Below are 19,313 nucleotides of genomic sequence, written 5' to 3' on the forward strand. Positions count from 1 at the left end.
GCAGCAAAAGCTACTTGAGCCTTGTCCACCAATTTACTCGTCACAGATGTATCATCCATGACATATTGGTAAGAGAGACCACTACACAGTCCTTAAGAGAAAGTGAGGACTGCAGATGCTGGAGATCAGAGCTGAAAAATGTGTTGATGGAAAAGCGCAGCAGGTCAGGCAGCATCAAAGGAGCAGGAGAATCGATGTTTTGGGCATAAGCCTTGTTGAGTCCTTGTTGAGATGCAATCCTATCTTCACATTGATGATAGCTTTTTATATTGTGCCACCACCTTATTAAATGTAAGCTTCATACAGATATAACAGTAGAAAAAATAGGTATCCGTGAGGAGCTATGGGTCAACAGCAAGCGCAGAATTGTATTCAACCACAATGTGCAGCACCATGGCCCACTCTACCATCACCATCAAAGTGGGAGATTAACTCGGATGTAAACATTGTATTTTACTTAGTTTTCAATCATGCAATGAATTGGACAAAGGGCTGCTTCACAACAAAGGACAGAAGAAGGACTGGCATGCTCTGAAAGAAAACATTGCTGAAACTTATTGTGTGCAATGTTTACACTGTTGCTTTGCAAGCAGTGAAGGATGGTGTACATAGGTACATGGCACCGGAGTGTGAATCCAAAGTGAGATTCAAAAGAACATAAGAACCAGGAGCAGCAGTAGGCCATCTGGCCCTTTGAGCCTGCTCTGCCATTCAATAAGATCATGGCTGATCATCGTGTGGCCTCAGCTCCCTTACGCACCATCTCACCATAACCCTTAATTCCAATACTGTTCAAAGATTATCTATCTTAGCTTTAAAAATATTCAATGAGGTAGCCTTAATTGCTTCACTAGGCAGGAAATTCCATAGATTCACAACCCTCTGGGTGAAGAAGTTCCTTCTCAATTTGGTCCTAAATCTGTTCCCCCTAATTTTCAGGCTGTGCCCTCTTATCCTAGTTTCACCTGCCGGTGGAAACATCCTCTCTATGTCTATCTTATCTATTCCCTTCATAATTTTATATGTTTCCATAAGATCCCCCCTCATTCTTCTAAATTCCATTAAATATAACCCCAGTTTACTCAGTCTTTCCTCATAAGCCAACCCCCTCAACTCCGGAATCAACTCTGAATCAAATCTCCTCTGCATCCCCTCTAGTGCCAGTACATCCTTTCTCAAGTAAGGAGACTAAAACTACACACAGTACTCCAGGTGTGGCCTCACCAGCACCCTGTACAGCTGAAACATAACCTCTCTGCTTTTAAACTCAATCCCTTTAGCAATGAAGAATAAAATTCCATTTGCCTTCCTAATTACTTGTTGCACCTGCAGATCAACCCTCAGTGATTCATGCACAAAGACACCCAGGTCCCTCTGCACAACAGCATGCTGCAATTTTTTACCATTCAACTAATTGTCCTTTTTACTGTTATTCCTACCAAAATGGATGACTTCACATTTACCAACATCGTACTCCATCTGCCAGACCTTTGCCCACTCACACAAACTACCTATGTCTCTTTGCAAGGTTTCACAGTCCTCTGCACACTTTGTCATCTGCAAACTTTGATGCACAATATGTGGTCCACAACTCCAAATCATCTATGTAAATTGTGAATAATTATTCCCTGAGGCCACCACTAGTCACTGACTGCCAACCAGAAAAACATTCTTTGCTTCCTGATAGTTAAACAATCCTCTAACCATGCTATTACACTGCTCTTAATGCTTTGCATTTTATCTAATGCAGCAGCTTTTGTGCGGCACCTTGTTGAATGCCTTTTCGAAATCTAGATATGCCACATCTACTGGGTCCCTGTTGTCCACCATATCCGTAATGTCTTCACAGAATTTCAGTAGATTAATTAAGCATGACTTCTCCTTCATGAACCTAATGAGACTATTCTATCTAGATGCCTTACTATTTCTTCCTTGATAATAGACTCAAGCATTTTCTCCCATATAGAACTTAAGCAGAACTGGTCTATAATTCCCTATCTTTTGTCTATCTCTTTCCAATCTGCTGGAACTACCCCAGATTACAGTGAACTTTGGAAAATTACCACAAGTGCATATGCTATTCCTCCTGCCATCTCGTTTAGCACCCTGGGATGCATTCCATCAGGGCCAGGAAACCTGTCTACCTTAAGTTCCATTAGCTTGCTCAACACTATTTCTTTCATAATAATAATTGTTTCCAGGTCCTCACCTACCTTTATTTCTTTGTCAATTACTGGCATGTTATTTGTGTCCTCCACTATGAAGATCGACACAAAACACCTGTTCAATGCCTCGGCCATTTCCTCATATCCCATTTAGCTGGCAAAAGATTACTAACTTGTTTGTAGAATTGTGATCAGTTGTGGATGTCGAAGGTCATCAACCTGACAACAATTCTGATTGGTTCCTGCATATGTGAACAGCATGTAAGTGTGAGTGATATAGCAAGTAGTCCCCCAGACATCAGAAGGGAAAGTAGTGTCTCTATCTCCCCAGTAAAATACCTGAAGCTAAAGAAAGCTATTCTTTTTTCCCCCAATACATGCTGTAAACTGCATGTAAACTAATAAGTCAGAGGCTTTAAAATTTGTTGCTTGCCATTTTAGAGATTTGTAGCTCAGGTTGTGCATCAGGTTGTAAGTTTGCTCACGAAGCTGGTAGGCTTGTACTGGATGTAGGTTTTCTCACTGAGCTGGAAGGTTCATTTTCAGATGTTTTATCACCATACTAGGTAATATCTTCAGTGAGCCTCCGGACAAAGCATGATTCCTGCTTTCTGTTTATATCTTTTCTTTGGGTTGGTGATGTCATTTCCTGTGGTGATGTCATTTCATATGGTGATATAATTTCCTGTTCTTTTTCTCAGGGTGTGGTAAATCGGGTCCAAGACAATGTGTTTGTTGATAGAGTTCAGGTTGGAATGCTATACTTCTAGGAATTCTCATGTGTGTCTCTGTTTGGCTTGTCCTAGGATGGAATTGTTGTCCCAGTCGAAGTGGTGTCCTTCCTCATCTGTATGTAAGGATATTAGTGAGAGAGGGTCATGTCGTTTTGTGGCTAGATGATGTTCATGGATCCTGGTGGCTAGTTTTCTGCTTGTTTGTCCAATATAGTGTTTGTTACTGTTCTTAGCAAGGTATTTTGTAAATAACATTAGTTTTGATTGTTGTCTGTATCGGGTCTTTCAAGTTCATTAGCTGCTGTTTTAGTGTGTTGGTGGGTTTGTGGTGCCAAGAGGTCCGAGTAGTCTGGCAGTCATTTCCGAGATGTCTTTGATGTAGGGGAGAGTTGGCTAGGGTTTCTGGATGCATTTTGTCTGCTTGCTTGGGTTTGTTGCTGAGAAATTGGCGGACTGTGTTCATTGGATGGAGAAAGTGAGGACTGCAGATGCTGGAGATCAGAGCTGAAAATGTGTTGCTGGAAAAGTGCAGCAGGTCAGGCAGCATCCAAGGAGCAGGAGAATCAACGTTTCGGGCATGAGCCCTTCTTCAGGTATCCATTCATTGTGTGTTCATTGGATACCTATTCTTTTTGAATACACAGTATGGGTGATTTTCCTCTGCTCTGTGTAATTCCTCTGTGCTGCAGTGTGTGGTGGCTCATTGAAATAATGTTCTGATGCAGCTTTGTTTGTGGATGTTGGGGTGTTTGCTTCTGTAGTTCAATATTTCGTCCGTATGTATTGTTTTCCTGTAGCTGCTGGTTTGAAGTTTCCCATTGGCTGTTCATTCTACTGTGACATCTAGGAATGGCAGTTTTTCTCCTCTTCAGTGAATTTTATGCCAGTAAGGGTATTATTGATGGTCTTGAAGGTTTCCTCTAATTTGTTTTGTTTAGTGATGATGAAGGTGTCATCCACGTAGCGGACCCAAAGTTTGGGTTGGATGGTTGGCAGAGCTGTTTGTTCGAGTCTCTGCATTACTGTCTCTGCTAAGAACCCTGATATCGGAGATCCCATTGGTTTGTCTGTAGGTTTTGTTAGAGTCATAGAGATGTACAGAAACAGACCCTTCGGTCCAACCCGTCCATGTCGTTTTTGTTGTTGAAGATGAAGTGGCATACATAGGTCCACTAGCTTGACACACTGTCCGTGCTGATGAAGTTGGTGATGTTTGCTGTATGTGTCTTTGGGTCTTCTAATAGTGTAGTCAGTGTTTCCTTGGCCAGTTTGATGTTGATTGATGTGAACAGGGCTGTTACATCAAAGAAGACCATTATTTTGTCTTCTTCTATCTTGGTGTCTTTGATGGTCTACAGGAATTCTTGGGTGGAGTGGATGGAGTGGCGTGAGTCTTTTACTAAGTGTTTTAGTCTTTGGCGTAGGTCCTTGGCCAATTTGTAAGTTGGTGTTCCAGGTAGCAAGACTATGGGTATGGGGGGGGGCTCCTGGTTTGTGAATTTTGGGTAATCCGTAGAAGCGTGGTGTGTTGGATCCATTTGGTTTCCATTTTTTGGAAGTCGGTCTTACGTATTACTCCAGAGGGGTGGCACGGTGGCTCAGTGTTTAACACCGCTGCCTCACAGCGCCAGGGATCCGGGTTCGATTCCCACCTTGGGAGACTGTCTGTGTGGAGGTAACACATTCTCCCGGTGTCTGTGTGGGTTTCCTCCGGTGCTCCAGTTTCCTCCCACAATCCAAAGATGTGCGGGTTAGGTGAATTGGCCATGCTAAATTGTCCATAGTCAGGGGTAAATATGGGGGAGGGGAATGGGTCTGGGTGGGTGACTCTTCAGAGGATCGGTATGGACTTGTTGGGCCAAAAGGCCTGTTTCCATACTGTAGGTAATCTAATCTAATTTCTGAAGATTTGAGTAGGGCTGTGATTCGGTTCTCTAGTTGTGGGGTTGAGTCTATCGCCACTTGTTGGTAAGTGTTGGTATCTGCAAGTATGCATTCGCTTTTTCAATGTAGTCTCTTTGGTTTAAAATGACTGTCAAGCGTCCTTTATCTGCAGGTAGGATAACAATGTTTTTATCTTTTTTTAGTCTTTCTAGTGCTTTCCTTTCTTGTGTATTGAGTGTGTTTCGTTCCTTTTTTCTGCTTAATGTTGGTGCGACTACCTGTCTGATAGTTTGCAGGGTTTCTTCTGTGATTTGGTTGTCTTTCAGTGTTGTTTCTAATGCTGCGAAGAAATCTTTCTTGTCCGCATCCTGGAAGGTGTAATTTAATCCTCTTACTAAGATGGCTTTTTCAGTGTCTGTTAAGGGTTGGTCAGATAAGATAACAAGCAAAACTAATGTCATTTCCAAAATACCGTGCAAGGATTGTAACAAACACTACATTGGACAAACAGGCATAAAACTAGCCACCAAGATCCATGAACATCAACTAGCCGCAAAACAACATGACCCTCTCTCACTAATATCCTAACATACAGATGAGGAAGGACACCAGTTCGACTGGGACAACACATCTATCCTAGAACAAACCAAACAGAGACACACACAAGAATTCCTAGGAGCATGGCATTCCAACCAGAACTCTATGAACAAACACATTGACTTGGACCTGATTTACCACACCCTGAGAAAAAGAACAGGAAATGACATCACCACAGGAAATTACACCACCAACCCAAAGCATTGCAAACATATAAACAGAAAGCAGGAATCATCAGCAATGCTTTGTCCGGAGGGTCTCTGAAGATGTTACCTAGTATGGAGATGAAATGTCTGAAAATGAACCTTCCAGATCAGCAAGCAAACCTACATCCAGGACCTCAACCTGAGCTACAAATCTTCTCAAAAGTTGCTGGTAATTTTGTTCTCAGACGTTTCATCACCATGCTGGGTAACATCATCAAAGAGCCTCTGATGAAGCGCTGGTGTTCTGTCCTGCTTACTATTTATGTGTCTCTGTCTGTTGCTCCCTACCTACTCATGCACCTGTCCAGATGCATCTTAAATGAATCTACCATGCCGACCTTTACTACCCCTGCTGGCAATGCATTCCAGGCACCTACCACCCTCCGTGTAAAGTACTTGCCACATGTATCCCCCTTAAACTTTTCACCTCTCACCTTGAAACCGTGACCCCTCGTTATTGAATCCTTCACAATGGAAAAAAGCTTATCTCTATCTACCCTGTCTATACCCTTCATGATTTTGTAAACTTCAATCAGGTTCCCCCTCAATCTCTTTTTTTTCTAATGAAAACAAATATAACCTACTCAACCTCTCTTCATAGCTAGCACCTTCCATACCAGGTAACATCCTCGTAAACCTTCACTGCATCCTCTCCAAAGCGTCCACATCCTTTTGGTAATGTGGCGACCAGAACTGTAAACAGTATTTTAAATGCAGGCAAACCAAAGTCTTGTACAATTTTAACATGACCTGCCAACTCTTATACTCAATACCCTGTCTGATGAAGGCAAGCATACCATATACCTTCCTGACCACTCTATCCACCTGCGCAGCAACCTTCAGGGTACAATGGACCTGAACTCCCAAATCTCTCTGCTCGTCAACCTTTCCCAAGACTCTTCCATTTACTGTATAATTCGCTTTAGAATTGGACTTCCCAAAATGCATCACCTCACATTTGCCTGGATTAAACTCCATCTGCCACTTCTCTGCCCAACTCTCTAGTCTATCTACATTCTCCTGTATCCTTCGATAGTCCCCTATGCATTCTGCTACTCCACCAATCTTCGTGTCACCTGCAAACTTGCTGATCATGCCAACAGTGCCCTCTTCTAGATCATTTATGGATATCACAAACAACAGTGGCCCAACACTGATCCCTGTGGAACACCACTGGTCACCTTTCTCCATTTTGAGAAACTCCCTTCAACTACTACTCTCTGTCTCCTGTTGCTCAACCAGTTCTTTATCCACTTGGTTAGAACCCCCTGCACATCATGTGACTTCACTTTCTCTATTAGTCTACCATGGGGAACCTTATCAAATGCCTTACTAAAGTCCATGTATATGACATCTATAGCCATTCCTTTATCTATCAACTTGGTCACTTGCTCAAAGAACTCTATTAAGTTGGTAAAGCACGATCTCCCCCGCACAAAACCATGTTGCCTATCACTGATAAGCCCATTCTTTTCTAAATATAAATAGATTTTATTCCTCAGTATCTTCTCCAGCAACTTTCCCACCACTAACGTCAGGCACACTGGTCTGTAGTTACTGGGAATAGCCCTACTACCCTTCCTGTACAGGGAGACAACATGAACAAACCTCCAGTCCTCTGGCGCCTCACCTGTGTTTAAGGATGCTACAAAGATATCTGTCAGGGCCCCAGCTATTTCCTCTCTCACCTCCCTCAGCAACCTGGGATAGATCCCATCCGGTCCTAGGGATTTGTCCACCTTAATAACCTCTTGCCTACCCAACACATCTTCCCGACTTATGATGTGATCCAGACTAATCAAACTTCTAGCTCTAATGTCAACATTCATATTCCTCTCCTCAGTGAACACTGATGCAAAGTAATCATTCAGAATCTCACCCATTCTCTCAGGTTCGACACACAGCCTTCCTTCCTTATCCTTTAGTGGACTAATCCTTTCTCTAGTTATCTGCTTGCTTCTTATATAAGAATGAAAGGCTTTGGGATTCTCCTTAATTCTGCTCACTAAAGCTATTTCATGACCCCTTTTAGCCCGCTTGATTCCCCATTTAAGACTGGTCCTACTCTTCCAATATTCCTCAAGAGCCCATTCTGTTCTTATCCACCTGGACCTTATGTATGCTTCCCTTTTCCTCTTGACTAGTCATATGGTTTCTCCTGTCATCCATGGTTCATGAATCTTGCCTTTCCTATCCTTTGCTTTGAAGGTCTCCCACATATCAAATGTGGACTTCCCTTCAAATAGTTGTGTCCAAACCACATTTCCCAGCTTCTGCCTAATTTTGATATAATTGGCGTTGGCCCAGTTTAGTACTCTTCCCTTAGGACCTCATCTTTGTCTAGCAGTATTCTGAAACTTCCAGAAATATGGTCACGGTTCCCAAAGAAATCCCCCACCGCAACTTCTATCACCTGGCCTGGCTCATTCCCCAACATCAGGTCCAATATGGCCCCTTTCCTAGTTGGACTATTGACATACTGCTAGGGCAAACATTCCTGGATGCTCCTTACAAATTCTGCCCCATCCAGACCTCTGATGCTAAGTGTATCCCAGTCAATGTTGGGAAAATTAAAATCTCCCATCACCACTACCCTATTGCCTCTACATCTTTCCATAATCGGTTTACCTATTTGTTCTACTACCTCACGCTCACCGTTGGGAGGCCTGTAATACAGCCCCAACAATGTAACTGCACCCTTCTTATTTCTCAGCTCCACCCATAATGCCTCACGACCCAAGCCCTCCATAGTGTCCTCCTTTAGCTCAGCCGTGATATCGTCCCTGACCAGCAATGCAACTGCACCCCCTCTTTTACTTCCCTCCCTGTCCTGTCTGAAGCATCTATATCCGGGAACATTTAGTTGCCAATTATGTCCTTCCTTCAAACAAGTCTCTGTGATTGCAATAACGTCATACTCCCAGGCACCAATCCAAGCCCTAAGTTCATCTGCCTTACCCACTATAGTCTTTGCATTAAAGTAGATGATCTTCAGGCCACCAGTTCTTTTGCATTCATCTGCTCTCTGCCTACTCTTCCCCTTATTAATGTTACCTTCATGATTCTTACATGCTCCAGTTTCCACTTTGCTGTCTACTTGTTTTCTCTTCTGGTTTCATCTCCCTGCCACATCCTGGACATGTCTTTGTTTAGCCCGTCCCAGGATGGCTGTATTGTCCCAGTTGAACTAGTGTGTTCATCTGTGTGTATAGATACCAGTGAGAGTTGGTTATGTCTTTTGGTGGCTCGTTGGTGCTCATGTATCCTGGTGGCTAGTTTCCTGCCGGTCTGTCCAATGTAATGTTTGTTGCAGCCCCTGCAGGATATTTTGTATATGATGCTCATTCTGCTGGTTCTTGGTACAGGGTCCTTTAAATTCATCAGTAGCTATTTCAGTGTGGTGGTATGTTTGTGGGCTACCATGATGCCTAGGGGCTACCATGATGTCTTTAATGTATAGCAGGGTGGCTAGAGTCTCTGGGCGGGTTGTGTCATCTTGTTTAGGGCTGTTGTGTAGGAATTGGTGGACTGCGCTTATCAGGTACCCGTTGTTCCTGAATATGTTGTACAGGTGTTTTTCCTCAGCTTCTCATAGTTCGTGGGTGCTGCAGTGTGTTGTGGCTCATTTAAATAATGTCCCAATGCACCTCCATTTGTGGGTGTTAGGATGATTGCTCCTGTAGTTGAGTATCTGGATAGTGAGTGTGGCTTTCCTGTAAACGCTGGTCTGCAGCTCTCTATTGGCTTTTCGTTCTATTGTGACGTCTATGAAAGGGAGTCTATTGTTGTTCTCTTCCTCTTTGGTAAACTTTATACTAGTCAGGATGTTGTTAATGTGTTTGTGTGTTTCTTCTAATTTGTTGCGTTTCGCGATGACGAAGGTGTCATCCACATAGCAGACCCACAGCTTGGGCTGAATCATGGGAAAGACTGTTTGTCCTAACCTCTGCGTAACTGCTTCTGCTAAGAGTCCTGATATTGGTGATCCCACGGGTGTCCCATTGATTTGTTTGTAGATCTTGTCGTTGAAGGTGAAGTGGATTGTTAAGCACAGGTTTACTAGATTGAGGATGTTGTCCTTGCTGATGGAGTTGGTGCTGTCAGGTGTTTGTGTTTTTGGTTCGTCCAGCAGTGGGTCCAGTGTTTCTTTGGCCAGGGTGATGTTTATTGATGTGAACAGGGCCTTCACGTTTAAGGAAACCATGACCTTGTCATCCTCTACCTTGGTGTCTTTGATGTTGAGGAGATCCTGGATGGAGTGGATGGAGTGGCTTGAATCTTCTACTAGGTGTTTCAGTGTGCATTGCAGTTCCTTTGGTAGTCTGTATGTCGGTGTACTGGGAAGTGAGACTATAGGTCGGGGGGTTCTTATTTACATACCTTTGGTAATTAACAAGATGGACTTCCAAAGAATAAAACCTGAAGGATCCAACAAACCCCGTTTCTACGGATTACCAAAGATATGTGAACAAGGAGCCTCCCTCAGACCCATACTAATTCCCTCATACCAACCTCTTAGGAAAAGAACTAGAAATGATATCACCCACCACAATAGACCACGACATATAAATAGAAAGCGGGTCAGAACACCAGTGCTTCATTGAAGGCTCAATGATGATGTTACCCAGCATGGTTATAAAAATGTCTGAGAACAAATCTACCAGCTCAGCGAGCAAACTTACAATTTGTTTTTCTGTGCCTTCTATGTTTTGTTTTAACTGAAGCAGTGAAAGACCTGAAGTAAAAACTTGTGAGAAATAAAGGAATTGGGAAGAAAGAAACCTCTTTCCTGGGGACTGGGGCCATGGTCTCCCCTGTACATTTTTTACTCTCCATCCATATCAACAATGATTTTTTTTGTTTGTCTATAAGTGTGTGTAGATGTTTTTAGAAGAGATCAGAATTTTAACTGGTACAGTTATATGTCAGCAGTTCATAATTGTTAACCTAGGATTACAATTGATTTATTGTATTAAATAAGTACAGAAACCTAGACTGTATTTTCTGTTAACCTGAGTTTATCAGGCAGATAAATTGGAGACTTTGTGTACTTTCAAAGAAATTTAAACTTGTGATGACTGTGAGAATACCAGGCTGGTTTCCAACATATTCCCTCAGGAAGTGTAACACTTGATCTTTGAAGGATGCAGAATGGCATGCAGCAGCAGACAACTGAGGTGTCAACTGGCGAAGCTTTAGCACAGGACAACTTGAATACTAAAAAGTAGATGCAGCAAGCATTATACTGAGCCAAGTAATTCCACAATCACCAGATCAGATCTATGCTTTGCATTTCTGCCACATTCAGTCATAAATTGTGATGAAAAATTAAACAATTAACAAGAGGTGGGGGTTTCTACAAATATCACCATCCTCAGTGACAGAGGAGCCCAGCTCATCAATGCATTAGCTACAGCATTTACAATTCTCATTCTTCTTTTTCTGCATTTAGGATCACTACAGAATGTAGATTATGTACCTCCTAGAAATATCTAATAGAAAATGGTGGGATGGCATCAAAATATTGCACTGTTTTTGAAATAAAAGTGATTCAGCTCTCCTGTAATCCATTTACCTCAGTCGCTTTAGTCTTTGTCTCTTCTAGAGTTTCAACAAGTTCGACATTGTCTAGCATGTTTCCGGTGGAAGTTGCCAGTTCCCGTAACAGAGAATCCTCGAGATCCTTCAGTAGTTTCTTGTTCTCACTGGTCTCCTTGATCAAACGTTCTCTCTGTTCCTCAAGTTCCTTCCGCTCAAAGGCCACAATAACACTTAACAATTGGTCTTCCAAGCCACTTAATGTCACTGCAGAGAGAAATACGTTCAGCAAGAAGGCCCAGTTTTAATTTTAACTTCAATAATACAAACAGAACTGAAGGACCCTATACAGGTAGCAAACAAAACTAATGTCATTTACAAAATACCTTGCAAGAACTGTAACAAACACCACATTGGACAAAACCAGCCACCAGGCTACATGAACATCAACTAGTCACAAAAAGACATGATCCACTCTCCTTGCATACAGATGAGGAAGCACTCCACTTTGACTGGGACAACATATCTATCCTAGGATAAGCCAAACAGAGACACGTGCAAGAGTTCCTAGAAGCATGGCATTACAACTGGAACTCTATCAACAAATACATTGACTTGGAGGAGAAAGTGAGGACTGCAGATGCTGGAGATCAGAGCTGAAAATGTGTTGCTGGAAAAGCGCAGCAGGTCAGGCAGCAATGCTGCTTAGTGACAAAACATCTGAAACAGAACTTTCAGCTCAGCGAGCAAACCTACAACCTACATTGTGGGCGGCACGGTGGCACAGTGGTTAGTCGTGGGCGGCACGGTGGCACAGTGGTTAGCACTGCTGCCTCACAGTGCCAGAGACCCGGGTTCATTTCCCGACTCAGGCAACTGACTGTGTGGAGTTTGCACATTCTCCCCGTGTCTGCATGGGTTTCCTCCGGGGGCACCGGTTTCCTCCCACAGTCCAAAGATGTGCAAGTTAGGTGAATTGGCCATGCTAAATTGCCCGTAGTGTGAGGTAAATGTAGCGGTATGGGTGGGTTACGCTTTGGCGGGTCGGTGTGGACTTGTTGGGCCGAAGGGCCTGTTTCCACACTGTAAGTAATCTAATCCATACACAGAACTATTGCTCATGTGATGAGATTGATAGTTTGTGGTTTGACTGGAGTTTAAGGGCAAATAAAAGCCTACTCAAGGAGCAAATGTTTCATGCACTCCAAACAGACAGAGTTTCCTTTGCCATAGAATCATACAACATAGATGAGGCCATTTTGCTCATCGAGTCTGTGCCTCCAAAAATATATTATTAACTACATTAATTCCACTTTCCCAGGATGAGTTAAATTTGCCATCATGGACACATGATGCAGATTTTTGATGAGGCGATATAGACTACAGCAGAATTTACCAGTATAATTTATCACCATGGACTTCCCAAAAACTGAAGGCTGGTACTTGGGGTTCGACAGCTTTGTATTAAGGTACAGTTTGAAGTTAGGATCATAGTCAACCTCTTTGTCACCAAGCACAATAAAATAACGTCCCTGCTGCCCTTCAATGTTCTTCTCCAGAACATTATCAATCACTGGATCAATGTATTCATCAACATCTTGGAACAAGAAGGGAAATCCATACTTGATAGCCATTTCTAATTGTTTCAGGAAATCAGGATCATTAAATGAAGAAATCTGGAAGAAATAAGACTCAATTAGCATTTATCACATTTCTGAGTATATTATTATTTTTAAGAAAGGCTATCTAAGATATATAATTTAATAATTCAGCAATGAACCACACGATAGACTAAATGGCATCTCAACAAAAATGAACACTGTATAAGTAACATACACAACGTTGGTCAACGGCTAAGTGTCAAAACAGGTGGTGCTGGAAAAGCACAGTGGGTCAGGCAGCATCCGAGGAACAAGAGAGACAACATTTCAGGCATAAAACCTTTACCTTTAAATTGGTCTTTGCTTCCTTTCTTTTAACCCAGTTTAAGGCTTGCTGCTGAGGATCGATACACAATGGGAATCGGCTAGCTTGTGTTGTAAGGATTCCATTTTGAACAGACAGCTCATCAGGTGGCAAGCCTTCTGAGCCCCACCTGAATCCACAAGAATAAAACGTAAATCTTCATTTTGCTAACCAACCAGATTCTATATGATTAAACACTTTATATACATAAAAAGTTTATGTGTACATATCACAACAGATCTTTTAAAGTTAAGGGGTTCAGAGTAAAAATATTCCCATGGAGAAAAAAGAAGGAACAGCCAGATCCTGAGTTCCCTCAATGCAAGGTGTGGAGAGGGTAAAATAATGCAAAAAATGGAAGATCATGTCAGATGCGAGAGCACAATACTGCAGCAAGTCTACATATTATATAGAAAATTAGGCGCAAAACTAAAGGGAAATAAGGAAAGAAAAGGAGCATGAAAAATTGCTAACAAATAAAATCAAGACAAATCCAAAACTATTTTATTAGCATACAAAGATGAAGAGGTTAACTAAAGACAGCGTGGGTCTAATGAACCTAAAATGATAAATAAGCTCTGTGTGGGGATTGATGATGTGAAGATGTGAAATATAACCAAGGCTGCTAAAACAAATCCTTCCTGATTGCAGTAATGATTCCAGCCAACTAGGGAAGTGCCAAAACAGTAATATTATTTTAAAAAGGGAGGAAAGGATAATCAGAGTAATAGGTCTGATTGCTTCACCTTGATTGTGGACATATTACTGAAATCATTTCTGAGAGACAATGGATAGAGCAACGGAATGGATGCTTTTGACAAGTTCCCATGTGACAAATTGATGAACAAATTAAAGCCCTTAGGATCCAATGGAGAGTGGCAGATTGGACCCAACAGAGGCTTAGACCATAAGATCATAAGCTTGAGGAGCAGAATTAGACCGTTCGGCCCAAGTCTGCTCTGCTATTCGATCATGGCTGATATGTTTCTCAACCCTATTCTCCTGCCCTCTCCCTGTAATCCTTGATCCCTTACTTATCAAGAACCTGTCTCTGTCTTAAATATATTCAATGCCCTGGCCTCCACAGCACTCTGTGGCAATCAGTACCACAGATTAACCACTCTCTGGCTGAAGAAATTCCTTCTTATCTCAGTTCTATAGGCTTGTCCCTTCACTCTGAGGCTCAGTGGAAAGAAGTGAAGGATGACAGTTGCCAGGTATTTTTATGACTCGAAGGCTATTACCATTGGGGTTGTGCACAGCTCATTAATCAAATGCTTGCATCTATATCAATGATTTAGACTCAAATGCAGAGAATATGATAAAGAAAGTACAATGCAGATGGTACAAAAATTGTTTGCGTTTTTGAAAGTGAGGAGGAAAACATTAGGAAAATATAGATGATCTGGTCATTATAGAAAGATACTGAGAAATGTCCTGAAGTTGTGAAAGGCATTATAAATGTGAATCTTTCTGTTTTTATCATGAAATCAAATCTAAATAAGGACATTGGGAATTCCAATCATTACCATTAGCTGGTTTTCAGTAATTGGAGCAATACTTAACATCTGTAATATAACAATGTTTACACACTAATGCAACAGACCTGCTAATTTCAACTTCATCTGTTAGCAAGTTTTCCAAACGAAATGGTTGACTCAGTGGAATTTGGCGTCTCAGCACATCATTCTGCCATTCATGGTAAACCATATCACTGCGGAACTCTGAGCTGAAAGCTCCTTCATAACTTAGAAAAGCAGCACAAATCAGACAATCTCCAAGTAATCTCACTCTACGTGTCTTTAGATCCTCCAAGTCCTTTGTCCATCTATTTGGGGAAAATTTCCATTATGTTCAGATACCAACAAAATAGTAGTTAACAAGATCTTCTTTATTACCTGTGAGCAACTAGTTACAGTTTACATTGATGTGACAAACACTGTTACAGAGACTAATGAGGAGGATCTGGATGTTGGATCGCACTCCTTCCAGATCCTAAACTGTCTGGCCCACAAGTCCATAAGACATCTGGCACTTCACAGTATTTACCCTTTCAGACTCATATATAACAGTATGAAGCATCATGAGAAGTGACAAATAAATGATAGAGAGAAGCAGCCTCATGCCAGGTATACAATATGTCCATGTGTTTTGTACAATCAGCATCTTTGCTTCCAACTGCATCTATTCACTACCATTCTCTGCTAGTCAAAGATTTATTTTCCTTTTTCAAAGAGAAACTATGTGTTACTTTCAATAAAACCAGTCTTTGTCATTCCTCCGATGCTAAGAACATGGCCAGAACATACCTCCCAGCATCACTAACGGAAGCCTCTTCCACTGACAACCTTGAGGAAGGCTGGCCTCTCTGTCAATTCAGTCAATGAGAGTTGATTTGAAAACATGAAAGGCTAGTGAGCATTTACAGTGGCAGCACACACCAGTTCTTGGCAGAGAACGCTAGCCACTGCTCTGCAGCATTTTAGAACAATATTAGCCATGTTGTTATGTGTGATCTGAGCCAGCCTTTGTGTGGAGCTGCAGGAGATGGGGGAGAGATACTAAACGAGTATTTTGCATCAGTGTTTACTGTGGAAAAGGACATGGAAGATATAGAATGTAGGGAAATAGAATGTAGGGACATCTTGAAAAATACTCAGAGGAGGAAGTGCTAGTTGTCTTGAAATGCATAAAAGTTGATAAATCGCCAGGACCTGATCAGGTATACCCTAGAACTCTGTGGGAAACTAGGGAAGTGATTGCTGGGCCTCTTACTGTGATATTTGTATAATTGATAGTCACAGGTGTTGTTCCGGAAGACTGGAGGTTGGCTAACATGGTGCCACTGTTTAAGAACGGCGGTAAGGACAAGCCAGTGAACTATAGACCAATGAGCCTGATGTCGGTGATTAGATTAGATTACTTACAGTGTGGAAACAGGTCCTTCGGCCCAACAAGTCCACACCGCCCCGCCGAAGCACAACCCACCCATACCCCTACATTTACCCCTTTACCTAACACTACGGGCAATTTAGCATGGCCAATTCACCTGACCTGCACATCTTTGGACTGTGGGAGGAAACCGGAGCACCCGGAGGAAACCCACGCAGACACGGGGAGAATGTGCAAACTCCACACAGTCAGTCGCCTGAGTCGGGAATTGAACCCAGGTCTCTGGCGCTGTTAGGCAGCAATGCTAACCACTGTGCCACGTGATGGGCAAGTTGTTGGAGGGAATCCTGAGGGACAGGATATACATTTATTTGGAAAGGCAAGAACTGATTTGGGATAGTCAACATGGCTTTGTGCATGGGAAATCATGTCTCACAAACTTGATTGAGGTTTTTGAAGAAGTAACAAAGAGGATTGATGAGAGCAGAGCAGTAGATGTGATCTATATGGACTTCAGTAAGCCATTCGACAAGGTTCCCCATGGTTAGATTAATTAGATTATCCATTCTTACTGGTTAGCAAGGTTAGATATCATGCAACACAGGGAGAGCTAGCCATTTGGATACAGAACAGCCTCAAAGAAGACAAGAGGGTGGTGGTGGAGGGTTGTATTTCAGACTAAAGATCTGTGACCAGCGGAGTGCCACAAAGATCGGTGCTGGGTCTACTACTTTTTGCCATTTATATAAATTATTTGGATCTGAACATAAGAGGTACAGTTAGTAAGTTTGCAGATAATACGAAAATTGGAGGTGTGGTGGACAGCAAAGAAGGTTGAAACTTTATTGCTGGAACAGCACAGCAGGTCAGGCAGCATGCAGGGAACAGGAGATTCGACGTTTCGGGCACAGGCCCTTCTTCAGGAATGAGCAGAGAGTGTTCAGCAGGAGAAGATAAAAGGTAGGGAGGAGGGACTTGGAGGAGGGGAGTTGGAAATGTGATAGGTGGAAAGAGGTCAAGGTGAGGGTGATAGGTCGGAGTAGGGTGGAGGCGGAGAGGTCAAGAAGAAGACTGCAGGTCAGGAAGGCGGTGCCGGGCTGGAAGGATCCGGCTGAGACAAGGTGGGGGGAGGGGGGATGAAGAAACTGGTGAAGTCCAAGTTCATCCCCTGCGGTTGGAGGGTTCCCAGTCGGAAGATAAGACGCTCCTCCTCCGACCGTCGGGTTGTTGTGGTTTGGCGGTGGATGAGTCCAATGACCTGCATATCCTCGGTGGAGTGGGAGGGGGAGTTGAAATGCAAAGAAGGTTACCTCAAATTACAACAGGATCCGGACCAGATGGGCCAATGGGCTGAGGAGTAGCAGATGGGAGTTTAATTCAGATAAATGCGAGGTGCTGCATTTTGGGAAAGCAAATCTGAGCAGGACTTATACAATTAATTGTAAGGTCCGAGAGAGTGTTCCTGAACAAAGAGACCTTGGAGTGCAGGTTCATAGCTCCTTGAAAGTAGAGTCGCTGGTCAGGTAGGATAGTGAAGAAGGTGTTTGGTATGCTTTCCTTTATTGGTCAGAGTATTGAGTACAGGAGTGGGGAGATCATGTTGCGGCTGTACAGGACATTGGTTAGGGAACTTTTGGGATATTGTATGCAATTCTGGTCTCCTTCCTATCAGAAGGATGTTGTGAAACTTGAAAGGGTTCAGAAAAGATTTACAAGGATGTTGCCAGGGTTGGAGGATTTGAGCTATAGGGAGAGGCTGAATAGGCTGGGGCTGTTTTCCCTGGAGCGTCAGAGGCTGAGGGGTGACCTTAGAGGTTTATAAAATCATGAGAGACATATATAGGGGCATATATAGACAAGGTATTTTTCCTGGTGTGGGGGTGACCAGAACCAGAGGGCGTAGGTTTAGGGTGAGAGGGAAAAGACATAAAAGAGACCTAAGGGGCAACTTTTTCAGCAGAGGGTGTATATGTGTGGAATGGGCTGCCAGAGGAAGTGGTGTAGGCTGGTACAATTGCAACATTTAAAAGGCATCTGGATGGGTATATGAATAGAAAGGGTTTGGAGGGATATGGGCCCGAGTGCTGGCGAGTGGGACTAGATTGGGTTGGCATGGATGAATTGGATCAAAGGTTCTGTTTCCATGCTGAACATCTCTGTGACTCTATGTCTCTGCTCTAAGTAATGCCTGTTAACTTAAAGTGGTCATTGGATGTAGATAAAGGTGAATTGTTCTGGAAAATTAGGAAAATTAATCATTTTAACATCAAGAGATGACGGTTTAAATTTTTCATGAATGTGTAGGAAGTTACAAATGGAAACCAGTGAAATAGTAACCCCGAACAGAACATGTCCAAATATTCCTGTGTAACATGTCTCTTGTGCTGGTTAAGTGAACTGATAAGAAGTGCCGTTATAGAACAGCAATAGTTTGGGTGATTTTGATACTTATACAGCAATCTAGAAGCCATCAGTAGAAATTTCACTACGGCAAGTTATGAACTGAATTCAATAAATCTGCTAATACAATCTAGTAATGGAGATATAAGGGAAGGCAATAATCAAGAACTCAGATGATGCAATTTTTTTTATTCACTGGGGTTGTGGGCATTGCTGGTGGACCAGTATTTGTTGCCCTAGTTCCCTGTAAAAGTATAGTTTTCTAATGTCTAATTGAGAAAGATGAAGCTGAGGCCTAGTCCCCATGACCCCAGTGAGGTTATCAAAGCCAATTAAAGCTGATTGATTTTACACAAACCACAAACATTGTATATGCATGTATAACACCAATCAGAAACTACAGCACAAATTTTAAGGGAGTGAAATTGTTTGATAGCTTTCTTCAAAACTCCACCTGATGTGCCTCACTACTGATAGTGCAAACAAGCAAATTAGAGAGACAGTAAAACACAATAGAGATTTTCTATTAACCAATCCCCCAATTTCCAAAATCGATTTTTGATGCATGAACATTTGTTAATGGGACTCACCGAACATTTTCAGATCCCAAACCAGAGATGAGCTTGTCTGCTGCCACCAATCGCCGTTCCATGATTTCTGCTTCTTCTTGAAGCTGTTGCTTATCTCTCATTGCAGCCTCATACCGATCACTCAGTGCTTGAAGTTCCCTCTGTATAGCTGCCAGCTCTGCCTGGATTTTTTCCAGATCACGTTTGCTTTGATAGTAATTACGTTCTAACCTGGCAACCTATGGAAATAACAGATATATTCAGTCACTTTCATTTCACAACCAACAATTCAACATGGCTGCTGTAAAAAATTACTGTTTGTTAAATGTATAGGAAATAAATGATTGCAGAACACACAACGGC

At 42.4% G+C, this 19,313-nt stretch overlaps 1 protein-coding gene across 2 annotated transcripts in view; it reads right to left on the minus strand.

Moving 5' to 3' along the window:
- The window catches only part of dnah10 (dynein axonemal heavy chain 10), a 380,504-nt gene that overhangs the window by 108,266 nt on the left and 252,925 nt on the right, over positions 1-19,313 (minus strand). For both annotated transcript variants that reach the window (XM_087999811.1, XM_087999812.1), the window contains exons 60-64: positions 18,972-19,189; positions 14,696-14,917; positions 13,072-13,219; positions 12,521-12,800; positions 11,162-11,391 (exon numbers count right to left, since the gene is read on the minus strand). In XM_087999811.1, coding sequence (XP_087855937.1) covers positions 11,162-11,391; positions 12,521-12,800; positions 13,072-13,219; positions 14,696-14,917; positions 18,972-19,189 — 1,098 coding nt within the window. The remainder of the gene's footprint in view (positions 1-11,161; positions 11,392-12,520; positions 12,801-13,071; positions 13,220-14,695; positions 14,918-18,971; positions 19,190-19,313) is intronic.

This window comes from Chiloscyllium plagiosum, unplaced genomic scaffold (genome assembly GCF_037043375.1).
Source record: "Chiloscyllium plagiosum isolate Xiang-an unplaced genomic scaffold, Cpla_swu_hap1 HiC_scaffold_24, whole genome shotgun sequence".
In the NCBI taxonomy this organism is placed as follows: Eukaryota; Metazoa; Chordata; class Chondrichthyes; order Orectolobiformes; family Hemiscylliidae; genus Chiloscyllium; species Chiloscyllium plagiosum.